We start from the raw sequence: 21,167 nt of genomic DNA on the forward strand, positions 1-21,167 counted from the left end.
AAGCTTGAAGATAAAAATGCTCTATCTTCAAAAAAATTATTCTTTGTTAGTCAAAAGGTGTATCTTCTTCTTTTGGTACAAAACAAAAATATTTAGAAAGGCATCTAACAAATTTTATTTTTTATTTGGTCAATAAGTGATTTTAAAATCAAATCTTTATAAAGATATGCTCCAATGAATTTGGTGGCAATTCAAAACATGTGTTGACATAAAATATTTAAAATTCTTGTATTCTATATATACACTGATTGTATTAGAATCTTTCTACATAATAATGTTATTTTTAAAATAAATCCATGGTTACAAGAAGCTCTTTGTTGTAGATCTCACAATTGATCTTAGTTGCTGAAATGTTTTTAGAATAGAGAGCTACTAGATGGAGTTTGTTATTTGTTCATATTTTTGATAATATTACTCTTAAAAAAAAGTCCAATGTATCTATTTCTATAAAGAGTGCCTTGAAGAAGTCAATACAATATAAGATTAGTACAAAAATAAAAGTTGTATTTAAAGCTTTAAAAGATGATTTAGCTTCTTTGTTCTACTCAAGTTTGTGTTTACATATAAGACATGTAAGAGGAGCTAAAACTTGAGAAAAAATTTGGATGAAGATTTAATAATAATTAGGAAATTTTAAAAAATATTGAATATTTTTTATTATTTTTAGTACCTTCCAATCCATGATAATTTGAATTTTTTTAGGATCTGTTATAAGGTCATCATTTAAAATGATACATCCTAAGAAGTCAATTGAATAGTATAAAATATACAATTTACCATCTTAGTATATAGTAATACATTTCTAAGTTTTTGTAACATACTACAAACATAAAATTCATGCTTTTTTGTGTTCTTAGAATAAATTAAAATATTGTATAGATAATAGACAACAAAATAGTTAAGAATTTTTTTAAATTTTTTTTTCATTAAATGTTAAAAAGTAGTTGGTGCATTTGCAAGTTTAAAAGATATAATATTATATTCAAAATATCTATACTTGATTCAAAACATAGTCTTCAATTCATCTCCTTTATTGATGTATATCAAATTATATGCTCTTCATAGATCTATTTTTGTATAGATCTTTTTATATAGATAATTTTTTTAGATCTAAATTTTGAAATAAAAAATAAAAAATATTTATTCTTAATGATAATTTTATTGAATCCTTGATAGTCTATATACATCTATAATAATCATTCTTTACAAATAAGATAGAAGCACCTTTTGGAAATTTTAAATAGAGTATAAAGTTCTTAGCTAAGTTTTTGTTAATGTATTTTTTGAATGCAGCCAACTTGTTTTATGATAAGCTATAAATTGGTCTAAATGGTGGTTGAGCTCTTTCTTAAAAATCAATTGAATAATCATACAGATGATGCTTTATAAAAATATTTACATTCTTTTCTTCAAAAACATCTTAATAATCTTGATATTCACTTTGAATGTCAAGTATAGTTTTTTTACCATTAGAAATAGATGTGGTGTATATAATAAATGATAATCCTTTTTTTGCAGCATGCATGAAAGCTCTTGTACCTATCAATAAGAGTATAGTTGAATTAGTCTTATGGATTTTTATTAGACTAATAAAATCTTAAGTTGTACTACAAAAAAATCAAAATTAAGAAAAATTCAATCTATTTGAGAATTATACTTTTTTAGTCATAATAATATCAAAATAATTATGTTGAAAGGAGATCTAATCATATTAAATATTACTAAGCCATTATGATCATTAATTTTTACATCTAAAAAAGAAATTTTATAAATAACAGCTCAAAAAGGCAATAAAAGACCATTTATTATTTCTTCATGCATGGATTTTATTTTCTTAACTAAAGATATTTTTTGTTTTTTGACAAAGTCTTTGTCTATAAAAACAAGTTGAGGCTCTTAAATCTAATAAGGCAAATATTTTGTGATTTTTTTTCCTAAATAAATTTTTATTATAAAACAAGGTAAAAGATCTGAAGAAAAAATATGATCTTTATTAAATATTGCACAAAATTTGAGCAGCATGGTATATATTATAGTTGGAGAAACTTACTTTTCAACATATTGTATTTTTTGGCAACCATGCTCTTTATTTTGTAGTTACATTGCTTCTTTGAATAAAATTAAGTAGTATACTTAAATTTCCTATAATATAAACACAAATCTCTTTGACAATGTCAAATCTTTTTTTTGTTCAATAAGAAGTTTGAAACATATTATATCAACTTATAAAGATTTTGATATTGATGAAAAAATTTCTATGAACTTTGAAGTTGTTGCCCTAACTTGACTTGCCTCTCTCCAATCAAATCTTTGTTCTAGGCATCTTTCAAAAAATTGATTGTTGCACGCAATGGCTTAAGCAATAAGTTACTTCAATTAATCTATGACCTTGGTATTATCAATAATAAATCTTTGATATTATCTTTTAATTCATATCAAAATTGATTGATAAGGGCTATATCATTCCAATCTATATTACAAGCAAGGTTTTAGAATTCAATAGTATATATAATGGATAAATATGGTCTTTGCTATAAAATACAAGATTAGTTTATATTACTATTTTTTATCATTTTTTTATAAATGTGGCCTTAAAGACTTCTAAGAATAAATTTAAATCATAAAAAAGACTTGAATATTTTTCCATCAAAGATACAAATCAAGAAAGAGCACTTCCAAAGAAAAATACATCTAAGAATCTAACTTCAATAAATCTATCAAGGTTTTGAAAAAGATGCAACTTTAAACAGAGCTTTATTTTTTATAAAAATATTTAAAAATTTGATCTTATTTTAACTTTAGATAGAACTTTACTTATTATAAAAATCTTTAAAAATTTAATCTTACTCCATCAAACTTCTTAGGCATACTTATCCTTGTCTGTCTTATACTTGTAATAATAAGAATCTTTAGATTTGATTTTGAACTTGATCTATTTGCTTCTCTCAATTGAAAAACTTTTTAGCATAGACTTTGAACTTTATTATTGACTTCTTTTATAGATATCAAAATACTACTTCTATATTGATGTTAAAAATATGTGAAATTTCTATCCTAAGAATGTTGATAAGTTTTTAAAGATCTATAATAGTTGCTAATTTATTCTCATTTTTTCCAAGAATAGCATCTATAATTTTTTCTTTTATAGACAATTCAAATAAATCTATAAGTCTAATTAGAAGAAAATAATTTACAATCTCTAATATCAAATAAAAAAATTCTATAAAAAAAGATAATTTTATTCTTTAAAAAAAAATAATATTAAAAAACTAAAAATTGATTTAAAGGCAAATAATCTACAATCTTCAAAATTCAATAATAGAAGTGAGATAATTTTTTCACTTTTAAAACAAAACAAAAATAACGAGTTAAGACTCTTGTCAAATTATTGAGGACATAAATCTTAAAGAATCAAAAGATCACAATACTCTTGTGTCATTCAAAAAGACTAAATAATCATTCAAAAAAGGTATAATATAAAATTAAAATAATTATTACCTAAGACAAGAAAACTAGAATTTCTTGAAATAAGACTAAAAATATAAAAAAAAAACATTGACAAGAGTGAAGAAGGTTTCATTCTTGCTTCTATAAATACTATCTAATTAGAAGCTATATGGCAATATTCTACAAGACCTCTGATATGTATTCAACTTATAAAACACATGTCTAACTTATAAAACAAGTTTCTTATAAGTTTGACACATAGTTAGTTTGTTTAATAAGCTACTAATATATGTGATATATAGCTAAATTATTAGCCAAGTTTCAAACCTATTAATTAATTATAAATATGTTGTTTTAATGCACTTAATTTAAGTGCATCAAAGATATTTAGAAGTTAATTAATTTTATTTGAAGGAAGGAAGGAATATAATACTAATATATTTATAAATTTGAATAGAATTTAGAATAGAAGATTTTTGGCTTGAATGGATTATTCAAGCTTTGAGGATATTATCTTTTAGAATAGATATTCAACTCTATAGTGGTTTAAAGCAGATATTGGAAGAAGATTAAGATAGGGGTTTTGCCATCAAGTGGGATTTTTTTATCTTTTTGCTTGAATAGAGGTATGTGAAAGGAGGGTTGCTGGAGTTTTGAGGCAAAAAGTTTCAAGATTAGTTAGGAACTTTTAATGCCACCTATTAAAATTTTATCTTTTTGTATTGAGATTTGAAGAGAAGCTAAATCTTGTTATTAGATTTCTAATAAATCATAGTATGAAAGAAGAAGAGTTGTCATAAGAGAGATCTATGCAAGTTTGTGGAAAGGAGATCACTAGAATTTTTGAACAACATGATTTAAGACTAGTTTGAAATTTTCTATACTATTCATTATTTTTTTATTATTTTTGTTTTGAAATTTTGAAGAAAGCTATATCTTGTTATTAACTTTTTAATGAGTTTTAGCACACAGTTTTTTTGATTTGAGATTTTGAAGAAAGTTGGATCTTATTGTTAACTTTCTAACAAGCATTAGTACATAAGAAGAAGAGCTATGAGAAGGGAGATCCAAGTTGATTCATAGATAGGAATTTCAAGAATAGTAATTGTAGTGAGCAGTGTCATATTATGTGAAGCCTTGCTTGAGAATGCAGCAAGCACCTGACTGTAAAAGGTAGAAGGAATATTACAAAAATAAGATTTTAATTCTAATAGAATCCTAAATAACTTCAATTAAATCTTAATAATGCTAATCAAGCTTTAGTAAATCCAAAAAGACCTCAAGGAAATTACAAAAGAAGCATGAAGAAATCCTAAAGAAATTCAAAAGAAGTATTAAAATAAAATTTTAAATATATTTTAAATAAATTCCAATCAAATATTATTTTAATCTCAGGTAAAATTTTAATAGTCTTTACTTAAACCTAAAGTCAAATCCTAACTAAATCCTTAAAAAATCCTAAATCCTAATTAATTTCTAAATCCTAAATCAAGTCCTAATCAAATTAATCTAATGCTGGAGCAATTTAGAAACTCAATATCAATCAATTATATTATTGATCTTGCTTAAAATTTTATGCACTTTTCAACAACTAAGTTAGAAATAAGCACATAAAATTTGAAGAAGATCAAACTTACCAAATAGAAGATCAATCCAAAATTCTACTCAGGTATTGGTTGGCTTCTTATTTCAATCTAAATATTGAACTTCTACTACAAATATATCTCCTTCTTGAACCATAGAATTTTGATATAAAACTAATGCCCAAAAATCTCTTTATTAGTCTTCTCTCAAATTCTACTCTCTAATCTATAAAAAATTCCTAGAGTCGCTATAAGTATGTAGTTTTATATCTTAGGATCTAATTTCGACCTAAGTTAACAACTAATCTTCTCAGAGTATCAATTTTTAGTAATTTGAGGTAATTTTTGCTTGAACCTATTGATAACATCCTTCTAAATATGTCTATATGAATTACTTATTTTATTTACTTTGATTTGAGGTATTTATGCCTTTATAAAGTAAATAGAAGTTCCTTCTCTAAAAGGTAGCATTAAGACTATATCTTTTATTACCTTCCTATCATTTATCCTTATTTTTCTACCACATCTTCCTACTAGACTCTTCTATAATAACATTTGTATTTTTATTTTTAACCATATAGTCATATTACTACATGACATTGATCAATTTGTTTTTCTTTGGTTTGGCTTTTATTTTTTAAAATTTATATTTATTGACTTTGAAAAATTAAAGTTTGTAACTTGAGTTATACTCAATGAGCTAAATTTTTCATAGTTTAAATAAGTAATAAATAAATTATAAATATTTTAGTGAAAAGAGGTTTGAATTTGAGATTAGAATTAGGAAATGGATGCATCTTGACACAAAAAAAAAATTAATCTAAAATTTGTACTCAATCTTTAGGCTATCTTTTTTATATTTGAATTCACTTAGGTAACATTGTACTTCTTACAATCTACTTGAAATTTAAGATCCTATATTTTCCTAAAGATTCTTGTCTTTTTAATAATTCCTAAAGTCAAATACAAGTCTATAAAGTTTTTAAGAAGCTTCGCCATAAGATAATACCAAATTTATCTAAATTTATTTTTTACCTAATACTTCTTATCTATATATATATATATATATATATATATATATATATATTTGTGACAACACATTAGAATCAATAGATACCTTATCGACTCTAGCATTCATATATATGGAAATCATCAAAACAATACAATATGCCATTCATATATAAAAAATGAGACAAACTTGGTCATACATTGTAATTTTGCAGAGCACCAAAGCATCTATTATATCAACCAAATCCACCAAGAACCACCTATTATTCACAAAAAAATCATAGAAATTTATCATCATGAGCCAATCTTTGAATAAATTTGATAAAATAATACATTGGTGAATATTACTTATTAAAAGACTCTTCAAATCTACTTAGTGATAAAACTATATTAGAGGCATTAGAATTGCTAGCAATTATAAAAGTTAAAGGAAAAGAATAGATAATAGATTCAAGTACATATATACATATTTTATGAGATTACTCAATGTTTAGTAATATAGACAGATCACACAATACATCAATAATGTCAATGGGCAAATAAAGTCATGTAATTGCTAATCAAAGTACAATTAATATGTTTTTACTAAATAGAGAATCCTACAATCTTTAACAAAGTTCAAGCAATCTTGATTGAAAGGAGAGTTTTAAAATTCTTATGAACTAAAGTTGCAAGAATTATAGTCCAAATTATCAACACAAGTCCTATTAGAATTAACAACAATACAATGTTTAATAAGGTATTTTTTGAAATCAAACATAACCTGATCAAATTGCATGTATTCAAATGCTTGTATTATATTGCATGTAATAAAATATAGATGTACAAATTGGATCCATGATCACAAATAAGACTATATATAGAAATAGATTTAAAATCAAAAGTATATCATATCTACTTACTTTGACTTTACAAAGTATAAGTGACTTGCAATATAGTCTTTAATGAAATCAAATTCTTAAATATCAATGAATCAAAGTCAACAATCATCCATGAATTTCTTAAAGACTTGTATCTAAATTTTTCTTCTTATAACAACCTTGATAATGATACAAACTTTGACAAAAGAACAAAGGTCATACAAATCATATTATCAATATCAAAATCAAACTCAATAGGAACAAGATAGTCACATCCATCAACTATACTATCTTTTGAAGATTCCATCTACAAATCTATACAAGCTTCAAATTCTAGAGATCATTTTTATCTTACATAGTCTACCATTTACTTTGTAGGAGCATAAATGCCTCAAATAAAAGTAAATAAAAGTAAATAAATAATATAAACATCTTTAAAAAATAATTAATAAGAGATTTAAGTAAAAATTATTTTAAATTATTAAAAATTGATAGTTAGAGAAGATTAGTTGTGAATTTGGATTGAAATCAGTCCTAAAAGAATAAAACCATATACTTATAGTAACTGCAAGGTTCTTTTGTCAATTAAAAAAAAAAATTAAAGAATAGACTTCAAAAGAGATTTATAAGAGTTGATATTATATCATTTGAATGGATATTGAGGTTTTGAGGGCTTTTCAAAGTTAGAAATGTACTTGGTGGATTTAGATTTTGAAGAATAAAAATAAATTTACAAATTTCAGGATTTTATAAGTCTCGTAACATATTTATAGGTGAAAATTTTGCAGTTTGTTATTATGCTTGATTTAAATGTGTGTGAAAAATATAAATTCAATTAAACAAATAGATTAAAGAATATAAGAATTTTTTTGGATTATGGTCTTGAATAATTGAAATTTAGAATCAATAAAGGTTTTGCAATTTAGTAATATTTACTAGTTTTATTGTAGAAAAAATTTGTAAAAGTAATTTAAACTTGAATACCTTTACATAATTCAATTTTGGAGTAATTTAATAATTTAGCAAAGAGAAATCTTTATTGAAAGATTAATATTCAAGTCAAAGAAGGAGAGGGACTAATAACCAAGAGGTTTTAGAAGCTTTTCTTGCAATTGATATGTTCGATCCTTTTCAAACTTTGTACATTTATTAATTTCTTATTGATTGAATTTTAGATGAAATTTTAGTCCAGATCAATGATTTAATAATGGTCTATTAAGATTTTAAACAACTATAATAATTGATTATGATTTACTTGGAATTTATTTGAAGTTGATTAAGATTTGATTAGGATTTGATTAAGATTTAATCTAGGATTTGATTAGGATTTGATTAAGATTTAATCTAGGATTTGATTAGGATTTGGTTTAAAATTGGATTGAAATTTGGCCTAGGATTTTGATAGGATTTTATTAAAATTTATCTAAGCTTTGATTAGGATTAAATTAGAGTTGGTCTAAGATTTAGGATTTCATTAGGATTTGATTAAGATTTATTAGGATTTTAATTAGGATTAAATAAGGATTTACTTAGAATTTATTTAAGATTTATTTTAAATTTTTATTTTTAATATTTAAGGATTTTTTGTTATTTCTTTAAAAGTTTCTATTTCTAATATTTCTTTAAGGTTGTTATTAGTTCTTAAGGTTTTATTTTTATATTTTTTTATGATATCTTTATTTATTTTTAAAAAAAATAATTTATGTCTTTTATATGTTTTTTTTTTGTAACTTCTTTTAAATTTACTTTGCAATGGTTAAAATTTGATTAAAGTCATTAAAAATTATTTAAAGTTTATTTAAGACTCTAATAGACTTGATAGGATTGTTGTTACATTTCTACTTACCTTCCATAGGTAGGTGCTTGGTGCATTCTCAAGCAAGAATACATATAATATAACACCATTATTGAGTTTGTACCAACTACTTCACCTCTAGACACTACAAACAACCAGCATTATTGGCCTATTATCAATATGTTAGACACATAGTTTTTAGATTTTGGAATCAACTTGCAATCTACAACAAACTTCACTTGTTGCAATTCTAAATTTAACAATATTAAAGCATGGCCAATATCTAATGCAATCAACAACTTTTCTTCATATATTAATGATCTAGAGGATTTTGATATTTCACTTGCTGTCATACTCAATCACAGAAGACAAAAGAGACACATTCTAATACACTTTGTTTTACTAGACAATGTTCTTCCTAGTGCTACCAAAAAGCTTAACTAGTTACAAGATCATTTTTGTGACTTACTTATCCTTTCCACACAATTGAGTTCCTACTAGAAGGCTATTAATAATCCTAGATGGCAAGTTTAATCCATGATATGACAAGATTGACACTTGGCAGAAGGTCAAAGATTCAAAAAAGGAAGAGGGAAATTGTTGAAAATAGATAGTTTTGTTCAAACAAACACTACAAAGCAAATTTGAAGTATCGGAACTTGGAGAAAGTGATCTCACCTTATACCTCAAGGCTGAAATCCTTTGCATCCCAGTAGATATGTTCATGACATAGAGAAACTATGCACAAGAGGTCATTAAGCAATATGGACTGGAAGGGTGCCAAATGATTGCTACATCTATAGTAGAACACATTTAACTAATTCCAAAAATGCATGAGGACACAATAGACCCCACATACTACAAAGGCATGATTGGGAAACTAATACAACTTAATCATACCCAACCAGATCTATCCTACTGATCCTGCAGATTCATGCAACGACCACAGGTGCTTCAACCAAATTATCCATCTGATCTCAACATACCCAAACCTGTTATCATATACTGGGACAAGGGAGCATCAAGATGGCCACAAATCCTGACATCAATCCTCGAACAAAATACATTTCCATACACCATCACTTCACTTGAGAAGGTAGAAAATAGAGAAATTTGACTGAAATATGTGCCTTCCCTGGACCAGAAAGCTGATATATTTACCAAGCCTTAAGGACGTGGTTTGTTCAAAAAAAATTGAACTAAACTCAACATTGTCTCACTAGTTGCGGCCTAGTCACTGACTTCATCGACATAAAATCAGAGATCGACACCTTCAACACCACTTATTCTCCAAACTATTCTTTTAACCTCCAAATCTGTCAACAAAACCTGCCTTCTTTTCTACTCTAAAACAAGTTCATAGTAATATGCGTCAATCATCTCATTCCATTTAGGAGTTACAAAAAAGGAGATCTGGCCGTCTGACTCTTCTGTGCTCACTACCTTAGATCTACTTCGTTCAGCTTCAATTTTCCAATGTCTCCATTCTCCAGCCACTCTTCTCAATACTTGCAGCAATCGGAATACATTGCCACTAGCCTCTAGTTGCTAAAGCAATCGTGGCAATATCACCCTTTGTTTGATCTCCGAAGGCAACCCAAAAAAATACTCTGCCGCATCCTTGACCTGCTCTAGACTCTCTTGAAGAACATCCTCCTCAATTACAAAAACCCTTACCTCTTTCTTAATTTCTCTCGCTATCTCTAATTCAGGAGAAGTTGCCTATTCAGTAAAAACCCAATCTGCAGCACCTCTGTACTACGAAGACCTAGAACTGAACCTACTCGAAGGAAAAACAGCATCATAATATGCTCCTTCATACCTTGAGTCCCTCGGAAGCGAAGCATCTCAAAAATGACAAAATACATCCTCTCCCGGCCAACTGTCCTCTAGCGACTCCTACAATAAATTTGACACATTGTGGAAGAACACACTGTTGTGGGAATCTGCCACCATCTTCTTCTCCAAATTTTGAAGAATCAAACTCTCTAGCCCTACACAACTCCAACGTACACTACAGGCATTTTCTTCAAGGAAAAACATTGTTTCTATCTAACAGATCTGCAATTTTGAAGGAAACGTGTAAATTATCAAATGCACAGTTAGAAGGAGTGTCACATGAAAAATATTTAGATCCACCCTCAGCGCCTAATGAAGTTTCTCTTCCATTACTGTATGATATGTGCCTGTCCAAGGATATGATCGCAAAGGTCACCACCATCAACCAACAGAAGACATCATAAACAATATACCTCGCCGTTTGTAGGAAAAAACTTGTCGTTGCTATTGACAAAATTAAAAACACTAACTTCATAATTTTTATTTCCAAATGTCTACGCTGTTTTAGGTTTTACAGACAGAGCCGCACATTTCTTATCGATCTCCTCCATTATGGCAATTTTGCAGTGAGGGAGGGTACTTGGACAATCATCCCTGCTCCATCATCCTTCTATTATTTACACTAGTACCTAGATCTACAAAACCCTGATATCAGATCCACTTATCGCGGACATAAGTGGATCTCATTAGAGAGTGATTCTTATGTACTTATACCAGCACAGGTCGATGTTCAGATATTTAGTTTAGAATAGAGTTTAAAGAATCTTAGATTAACTTAATAATAGTTAAACTTATTATGTTATAAATTAGAATAATTGAAGGAATTTTGTACTTTTTTAACTATTATTAACTAAGTATCTTAATTTGAATATGTTAATTATTATATCAATAATAAAACTAAATACAAAACAAAAATAAAATATCTTTAATTTAAGGTTTTAATAGTTAGATGTATTAAACAACAATTTCTTTTTTTGTAAGAATAAAAATACTTATTTATATTATTTATATATACATGTAATAAAATATTTTTAAAAATAAAATATAAATAAATTAAATTGACCATATGATATTGTAACAAACGTGTTTATTATTAAAATAAAATGAGCTTAATAGAAATAAATAAAAGTAGATAAATCTAAAAAAAATCTTATAAAAAAGCTTCTTAGAAGTATTATAGATGCAGATTTGTCTTTCCAAGCATTTGTAGGTGATTTGTATGTTAAAAACTTGGCCAACAAGTTAGTTGCATGTCATATATATTGGCCAATTATTGTACAAGTTAGCCATATGGCACATATATAGAAAAATTGTCGTATAGGTTAGACACATGTCATGTAACTTGGATATATGTTGGATGACTTGTAGAACATTGCCACATAGCTATTGAATTACATAGTATATATAGAAGCAAAAATGAGGGCCTTTTTACTCTTCTCAATTCTTTTCTTGCTTCTAATCTAATTTGAAGGGTTTGTAGCTTTCTTATCCTTGGCAATATTCATTCTAGTTTCTTTTTGAATATACATACTTACTCATTTGATTTATGTCATCTTTCTTTGAAAAAGATAACTTAATTAATTACATTCATTTAGTTATTTTTTTTAACAAATATTCATTATATATATATATATATATATAGATATATATTTATAAAAAATAATTTTATTTAATTAATATATAGTAGATAATTCTGCTATACTTATTACAATAAGTATAGCAGATACTTTAATTCAATTTTAATTCAAAATAATAAGTTTTTTTATAAACTATAATTTAATAATGGCATTATAGATTGTTAATCTAAATTATAAACATTGTTCAAAGTGGTATAATTTAAATTCTTGTAAATTTTTCAGTAATACAACTAAATTGATGAATATGAATATTATCTTATACTTAGTAATTAAATAATGTTTATAATACAATTATAATTATTAATTTAATAATTAATTATAATATATATTATTAATTAAATTTTATAATTAAAAAATATGTATTAATAAGCTTGTAATTAATTTGGACTTATTAGTATATCTTTAATCATTATTTTTTTTCATTGTATCTTTATTATGATTCTTCTACTACCATGCTCTTATTTTTTGTAATAAGTCTAATCTTATATTTTATACTTCTTACTATTTCATGTTAATTTTTTTCTAGATTATTTTATTTATATAATCTTTTTTTTTATATAGTTTATAGATTTTTAGATTGTATCTATATTATTTCTTAGTATTTACAAAAAAATTAATCTTATACTTATTCTTTATTATATTTTTATATTTTTTACTATAAAGATTTAAATAAATAATTAAATTTTCCAATTTTTTTATCTGTAAGTTTAATTTCTTAAATTTCATTCTTGCTATTTTCTTTTTTTTCTTTTTTTTAATTTTTATTCTAATAAAATAAGAGCTTTCTACCTCCTTTACACTCTTTATATCAAAACCATATCTTTAATGTTTTTTTTTTCTCCACCTGAATTTTTATATTATTAGTGTTAATTGCACCTTATACCAACTTATATTCTTAGTTATCACCTACAAGTATCTAGTTGCTAGTACAACAATGAATAATGAGATTTCAACACACTTTGCCACATGTCAAGAGAAATCAATTTTACAGATTAAAAATTGCATAAAAAAAATGCTATAAAAATACAATTAATTTCTATAATTTTAGTAATAATACAATAAATTCAACTATTTTTCTTCAGTTATCAAGTTAAATAGGTATTAATAAAATAGATAACAAGTTTTACAATGTATAATTGTCTTTAATAAAGGTGGCATCAACTTTATATTAAAAAATTGTCAACTATTTAAATTTTTAATAAGTATTTTTGATTTTGAGAGAATTATAAATATATAAATCATATATATATATATATATATATATATATGTGTGTGTGTGTGTATTTATTATTTTTATAAAAAATTGTTTGCCATTGATGATACTCTTATATCTGCAAATTGCTTCTTAATTTTAAAAAGTTACACTGTTGAACAATTTGTACATTTAATTTTTATTTTGTAGGCTCATAATTTTTTATAGTCGAATATTTTTGGTCTACTTTATTTGCAAATAAGAAAATATTTTTCATTTTCAATGCTATTTGTCAATACTATTCACACAAAAATATAGGTTTACCATAATCTTAAATTTTGACTTTCCTATTCATTCTATTCAAAAAATATAACATAAATTATACAGGTCTACATGTTATGTATGCTTTGGAAAAAGATAATTTTTTTAAGTTAGATATGTTTGAAAGGAAAACCTCAGTATAAATTTAATTCCCATACCTTTTCGAAAAGATAAATTTGGTAGGACCAGAACAAGGACATTACATTTTTGACTTTATACAGGTTTTGTGTAACTTGAAGATAGAAACGAAATTTTAAATATAGATATAACCTCAATTTTATGGTATCAATGGAAAGTTTACAATTCAAGGTTATAACTCACACAAATCTTAGTTAGTTTTCTTTGAATTGTTTTTTCCCATAAATGCACCTCACAATGAATATAATACATTCAACCATCCTCACATGAGAAAACAAATCAACTACCACATCAAAATATGTTATTCTTAACAACCCTTCTGCATTTGAATTCACAGCAGCCCAATGCTTGTTGCATTAACGTTTTACAAAAAAAATGGGCACAACGAAGAAAAAAGCAATTCATCCTGCAATTCGAAACATTGAAAGGTATTGAAATTAAAAGTGCAAGTTTACTGTACATGATGATGGGTAAGGAAGATGCTAAGGTGGGATCTGCTATTACTGGTTTTCAGTTTTATCTTGACTTCAAGCTGCTCATGCTACAAGAGCCATCAGTCGAATTCATTGCATATGGCATGATGAAGAGTGCCATCAAAACTTCTGAAGAAATCCGATGCAACTCATACAACTCTAAACAAATTTCTGTACAAAATCTCCAGGTAACACAATTCGTCGGCCGACTTTGAGTAAAACTACCTAATCCATGAAATCTCAGCGTGTAGAAAACAATCTCAAACCTGTACATGGTGTGAAAGATGCATGGCTCTGAGCCACGCCTCACCACTAAGTGCTGTGATTCACTCCGATGAGGCTAAGGAATGCCGGCGGTGGAGACACAAGATCCACACCTACTCTCATGGAGGAAGAGGGACTCATTGCCTAGCCAACGATGACGTAGATGGCGTAGATGATCCCGGGCAAGTAACCCAGGATTGTCAGCACGAGACAAATCCAGAACTCACTCTGCACAATTGCAACAAAACATGTGCAACGATGAGACACCATGGTGTATCGTCTCCTCAACCCAATAACTTCATCGCTTGACTATCTTCGGAATTGACAGGATGTTTGACGAGTTGAACGATTGCATCAAGTTAGTTGGTGGACCCAGAAATGGAGTGCACTCACCTGAAGGCCATACTTGAGGAAGACCCCCAACGGCGGCAAGATGATGGCCAACAGCACATCAACGAACGTGTAAGCGCCTCGTGAACCGATCGGCATCTTCGCAAAATGCTCGGGGCTGCGAAGGGAGAAAAAGGTGATCCTCCTTCTCTGGATATGTCGACGGCGAAACAAGCAGAGCACTGGACAATGCAGCAGGGGCAAAGGACACACCCGGAATGGCGCAAATATGAAGGCAGGGAAGTGGGTCTGAGAGAAGAGATTCTGCTGCGATGGAGTGGAAGCTTTATCTCCTGATCTGGACCCCAAAGCACGTCTGACAAATTCATGGTTTGTCGTCAAGTGCCTCGTTGCGCTGGCCATGCAAATGCGAATAGCGAACAGGTGTAGGCCTCTGGAGCTGCCAAGTAGCATGTGCTAATTTCGCAGCACGTCATTCATGAAGCAGCAGTTGGGCGACATTATCAGTTCAGGAAATTCCCTCCTTTTGCATCGAGAAAACAGAATCCTTTGAACACAACTTACATTCAGGGTTTTATCTATATTCATGTTGGTGGCAGTCATCGATTGAACCACACTTTCATTTAGGAATTACTTCAAAATTTCATGCATAGGACTAAATAGATAGATGGGAGACTAGCCTAGAAATTATTTATTTATTTATTTACGTGTCAGCAAAGTCAGATATCCAAGTGCGAACTCGTGAACGAATTCTCGTCAACAACCACCAAGATGACACGGTGCATTACCGGTCGATAGTTATGCCATGAAGAGCGAACAGTGTCCGCACAGTATTCATACACTGTACATTGATCTAAGCTTGAGCAAGTTGCATAAATTCCTAGCGGAACAACACTGCCATCACACTGGTCTTCCAGTCTTGACCTCGCCACGTATTTCGGTTGTTCAAGAATGCAACCTACTTTTTCTGGACAGTCGAAATAAGTTACACAACAGATATCCTTCCTTTAGATCACGGAGGACGGGTATATTATTGTAACAGAATCGCTTCAGGGTAATTCACCTGATGTTTCAATTTCTGCATACCAAATCGTCAAGTCAACTCATAGATCATAAGAAAGAGATATAATACAAAAATACTAGGTTTGACCACGGAACTTCAATCGAGGATATGGACAAACTACGATCTCCCCAGCAGTAGCCATAGCATCAACAGCATCAGGCATCTCCTCGGAAGCAGAAAAACAGAACAAAACAAAATCTCAAGCATATCCGGTGTCTTTCTTTCGCTATCAGTGGGGAATATTGGATTCGAAGAAATGAGATTTCCTCGTTCCACGATTAACACCTTCAAGGGACTGAAAGAAGTCAATTGAAACTCAAAAATGCCAACATATGATACAAGTGGTGTTTCCGTCAGCTACAGAGACCACCCACTAGACCAACTGTACACGGACAGTGTGCAACCCAGTAAGAAGAGTCATTGGAAATATTTATGCAGGGTTGTCACGTAAAGCTTATTCTAGGAAATTGTGGGGGGTTATAGGTCGTAGCGTAAGAGTCTAGCATGGGGGCTGGAGGCCACCGTGTATTTGATCTTTGCGGCACAACCCTGCATGGCATACCGCAGTCTACTTCTGGAGCATACAAAACAAATTCAGGATCCTGTTCAGGTACTGTTTCTACCACTGGGGCGAGATTGAGAGATGCTCTGCTCACTCGCACAGCAATCTGTTCATTAGAGTTAGTTTCAGATGACTGAACATCCGGCTTCAGAATCGGCGACGTGCTGCAGTTGTCATTGCCTCTGCCTTTGATTTCCTCCATAGCCACCAGCCACTCGAAGCTCTTCACCCTCAGGATCTCGGATTTGCACAACCAGGTATTGAAAGACACACTCCCTCTCTTTCTCGTCTCTTCAGGAATCTTGGGCGACTTTCTCGTAGTTAGAGAGGGGAAACATGGCGAACTTGGCGCAGCCGGCGCCGATCTCCGCGGCGTGCTGTGGGAATTCATATTGTATGAATCAGCGCTATGATTGTCACTTCCTGAGCTTCCGCTTCTAAAATCCTGAGCTTGAGATGACTTTAGTTGCCTTGACCTGTTCACATCCATGTGCACGAGACATCGTTTCCGTCCCATCTGAGGTAGAGCGTTACACACAAGACCATTTTCTAACATTACCCCGCACCTGTCCACGGGAATGATTATTTTAGTAAATTCGCAGTGCTTTACAGACTTCCCGCCCAAGATCATTAAATGAGGACTCTTTATTAGTAGCAGAAAAGGACCGCGGCCTGCCCCTCTCTGGCCTGGCCTCCTCCGCGTCCTGCCCTCTGCAGGTTTGTACGCGCCCAAGATTTTGATGCCCACTAACTTTCTTTTGAATATGAGACGAGCCCATCTAGAACTATTAATGGAACAGCACGATGTGCTGTGACGCCGTTTTCCTAGCACGATCTTCTCAATGATGTCTTGAGACCGCACCTCAGAGTTCCTGCCCCGATTCCAAGCATAATCAAATGCATCTGCAAGTTCTGATACCACGAACTCAGCCAACTCTATCGTCGTAGTCTGCACAACACGGTAAATTACACTTTCAAATTAGTCCATACATAGGAGTCTGAATACTTAAGAAAACAGAGATCCAACAGGGATACCAGATTCATGTTGTAAAATGAAGATCAATAGTAAAGTCTCTTACCGAAGACCACCGATAAGCTATGGAGCACCCCAATGCGAAAACCTCGGAAAAAAGACGAGGCCCCCGCGGCGATCCTCTTCCACTGGAATGGGCTGGAGACACAGATCCTCCCACGGGAATGTGTCGATTGGGGGTGCTCAATTGCTTCTCTGTCGTACTTTTCCTGCTAATACTGATGCTTGAATATCTGTCGCCGTCGACTCTGTACTTCAGCTTACTCATTATAGGTTCCTCATCGTTGCTCGTGTGTCTGTCATCACCGTGTGCAGAATTGGTCTTCGAGCTCCTGCTTGGTGTCGACAAATTCGGGGACTGAGATGGTGTGGAAAAATTCGAGAAGTTCGGGGATCTGCAGGTGGACACCAAATCGAATCCCGCGATAACATGAAGCAAACGGACCATTTGAGATTAACGACCACTCTATGACTCGCGCACACGTACACACACACACGCCCGGTGAAAAACCATTACAAAACTGGGTTGCAATGTCTGACCTCAATCCTTCAAGGTGTGCGCCAGCTTGCCCATAACGCTGCAGTCTGTTGCGGATGTGATCAGCGTGGCCAACGTAAACAACAATGATGTCTTCAGATTTAAGGCTACCGGTCTCAGTGAGAAGATCCTCTGTCTTCCAGGCAGGAAGAGTAATTCCTAACTCATAAATCCCAGCTCCTGCGTGAGGGCTGGGCAGATTGCGGTAACGGAATCGATCACCTCCATTTCGGCCTGCGGCTTGCTCCTTCCAATCGGACGGAGCCACCAGTACCTGAAAACATATTCAATTCGGGCGCAGCCACATCAGTGAACTGCAAAAGATATTTACAGCTAGCTCAAATCCTCTCGACCTGTTGTTCCAGAATTCAAGGATATCAACAGCCAATAACCCACCACAGCACACAATGTGTGCTTACCTTCCACTCGGAAAAGTATTTGTCGTGCTTCACAGAATCGAAATCCTCTCGTCTCCACCGCAGCGCCATGCCGCTAGCATGACCCACCCTCCCAGAACTCTTCCTCAACCCGTTCATTCAACACACAAATTCTCCCCGCCTTACTCCCCCAAACCTCCGCGTACCATAAATATTACCACCACGTCTCCCATGTCCACCCGAGAACTCACAGCCTACAAATACGAGCTTCATTACCCAACATCTCGCGTACACACACCATCATCATGATCGATCAAACCATCCCCAACCTCAGCCACCTTCGCAAACTTCACACCTTGGACAACATTCTACTCACCGAAGCCTCAACCTCTTCACGCCCTGTGCAGCTCTTTCCCAGCTCCTCGGTACAGCCGCATGCCGCAACTTATTCGCATGACCTCGCGTCTCCAAATTCAAAGACCAACTGCAACTGTTCCTGTGCTTTCACGGCTCCTGAATTCCATCGAACAATCCATGTTCACCGCCTCTTGACCTTAACCGCCACCTTCGAGAATTCCTTCACTGCAAGCTAATGATTCGAAAAGACAAGCTTAGAAGGAACCAGGTGAGACAGAATACCATTCAATCTAAAGCCAGCACTCGTGCAAGATGACGATTGGTTGTAGATAGACGTCAGCGAGTATTGGAAGTTCATCTAATTCCGCAAATCAGCCGGTTCCCAAACAACCCAGAACTCTTTGGCTTGCACGCAGTCCCACGGATAACCAGCAAGGCTGAGTGTACTTTTTCTCAATGCGAGAGCGGAGGAGAATGAGGCAAAGGGATTACTGGAGATACAAGGAATTGATTGAGACCTTTTGCACCACATTATACTCACCTACCCCAAGTGCCATAGCCCCTTACTTATGATCTCCATTATAAAGATGCATACGACATAGGAAGGATTTTGCCGAAATCTCTGCGCAGATGTGACCCCGTAAACGACATCCATGTACGAAACACTTGGGTATAAGCTTGCCAGGTGCTCTTTGATAGCTGTAATGAATTCAGGGGGAGTAGGTTGTCATTGAGTCCAGCTTTATTCCAGTCTTCAATCCGAATGCTTCCCACGCTGCTTGTCGAAACCCTGGAACAATGAAGCCCTGGTCTCAACGCCCCCATTGAGCTCTCCGGTGCCCACATCCTGTCCACAATCGTCGCCTCGCGCGAGATGCAAAGAACGTCGCTTTTTCATTACCACGACAGCTTTTTCATAAGGGGGGTCCAATGGGGCCGAGCCGAGCAGAGCGGCGTCGAGCTGGGCTGAGCTGAAGGGCAGTGATTAGCTCGCTCGGTGCATTTTACTGCCCTGCTCCATAGCGAAAGCGCCGTTCCATTATTCCATTGGGCAGCCCCACCTGTCGCCGCCTCTGGAATCTCGGGCCTGACACCAGGTTGACTGCGAGGTCGGTCAAAATGACCTGGGCGGTAGGCTGAGACCGGGGGAACAGTGAGATCATGATGTTGATAAATGAATTAAAGACAACATTCGTAGAATTTGGATGTAGAGTCAGTCACCTTGTCTCATTCGTCACTAGAGGCCACCTCCCTCTTCGTTGACCCCTTCGCTTCCGTTTGATGCTTCGTACAAGGGAATCACACTCTTAATTAACCCTATCTATCTATCTAGATATCTATCTATGTATATATGTATAGATATATATAGATATATATATATATTTAGATATGTATCTCTCTCTTTCTATCTATTCATTTCATGTCAATGTTTTTAAAAAGCATTTAGACTTTCTACGTTTCCTAAGATTACCTTACACCTACATGTGCGTGTGTATATATATACACACACATACCTCCAACTATTTGCAATTTTCAAATTGTTTTCATACAATTGACCTTCGCAGCGTGTATGTAAAAGAGAATTGAAACTACTAGTGTAAAGATTGTGTGATTCTATTTGGGTATAATGATCTCTCAATAATGAAATAAAAATAAAACATTTGAAATGAAATGCGGTTTGTAGGTAATAATCACTGCTTAATAATATACAACATTTTTATTTTTTTTTCTGTCAAGCATGATCATTGGATCTTTCTCTAACATCATCCATTTGGATATTTTTCTGGTGAAATTTTTTAATGTCAGACTTCAAGAGTTGTTGAACTAAATCTCAGACGATGCCAAGATCTAGTTATGCTTAAGTTGTTTATTAATAGATTCCAAGTTTTTTTTGTTCAACAAAAAACTAACTGATACTGTGTTGTTTTTGTCTTTGCATGATTGTCCTTTTCTTAACATCTAGCCTTAGTCTCTTTTAATTCAGACAGAAAATCTCCACTAGGTTGCACCCCTTGAAACAAAATTTACAGAAAGTTATTGTAAAATTGTCATTTTGCCTTGGACACTCCAGCTTCAGAATCTGCTTTTAAAACCCTAACTATTGAACCTTTTGATACCCCAATTTGTGTGAGAATTTGGACTACAATTGTAAAGTGAATGGACAAACCAACCTTTGCAGAGAACCCATATGAACAAAACACACATGTTTTTGCATGGCATTAGACCAAAGGTCAGCAGCTCAAAGCTAACATCAGCACTTCAAATTGGACAAGAACATCATGACACCAAAGGCCTACAAAAGGAAGCAATCATGGATGATTGATGATTT

The 21,167-nt window shown here is 31.9% G+C and overlaps 2 protein-coding genes across 4 annotated transcripts; both read right to left on the minus strand.

The window, feature by feature from the left end:
• Window positions 1–14,232: 14,232 nt before the first annotated feature.
• Window positions 14,233–15,195, minus strand: LOC112286898 (low temperature-induced protein lt101.2). Its single transcript, XM_024529282.3, has 2 exons — window positions 14,951–15,195; window positions 14,233–14,785 (listed from the first exon to the last, which is right to left on the minus strand). Exons 1-2 carry the CDS (start codon window positions 15,044–15,046, stop codon window positions 14,702–14,704), a joined length of 180 nt encoding a protein of 59 aa, XP_024385050.2. The 5' UTR covers window positions 15,047–15,195; the 3' UTR covers window positions 14,233–14,701.
• A 1,068-nt stretch (window positions 15,196–16,263) lies between these two features.
• On the minus strand, window positions 16,264–19,652 carry LOC112286897 (uncharacterized). Of its 3 annotated transcripts, XM_024529280.3 has the most exons (6): window positions 19,380–19,652; window positions 18,858–19,070; window positions 18,524–18,735; window positions 18,107–18,378; window positions 17,613–17,961; window positions 16,264–17,482 (listed from the first exon to the last, which is right to left on the minus strand). In XM_024529280.3, the coding sequence occupies exons 3-6, from the start codon at window positions 18,638–18,640 to the stop codon at window positions 16,415–16,417; spliced, it is 1,806 nt and encodes a 601-aa protein (XP_024385048.1). In that variant the 5' UTR covers window positions 18,641–18,735; window positions 18,858–19,070; window positions 19,380–19,652; the 3' UTR covers window positions 16,264–16,414. The 3 variants fall into 3 exon arrangements, with proteins under 3 accessions (XP_024385048.1, XP_090109406.1, XP_073392563.1); XM_090253280.1 differs by having other exon boundaries at window positions 18,524–19,070; window positions 19,380–19,571; XM_073536462.2 differs by lacking the exon at window positions 19,380–19,652 and having other exon boundaries at window positions 17,613–17,898; window positions 18,858–18,995.
• Window positions 19,653–21,167: the final 1,515 nt, after the last annotated feature.

Source organism: Physcomitrium patens, chromosome 9, assembly GCF_059467195.1.
Source record: "Physcomitrium patens ecotype Gransden chromosome 9, ASM5946719v1, whole genome shotgun sequence".
NCBI lineage: Eukaryota > Viridiplantae > Streptophyta > Bryopsida > Funariales > Funariaceae > Physcomitrium > Physcomitrium patens.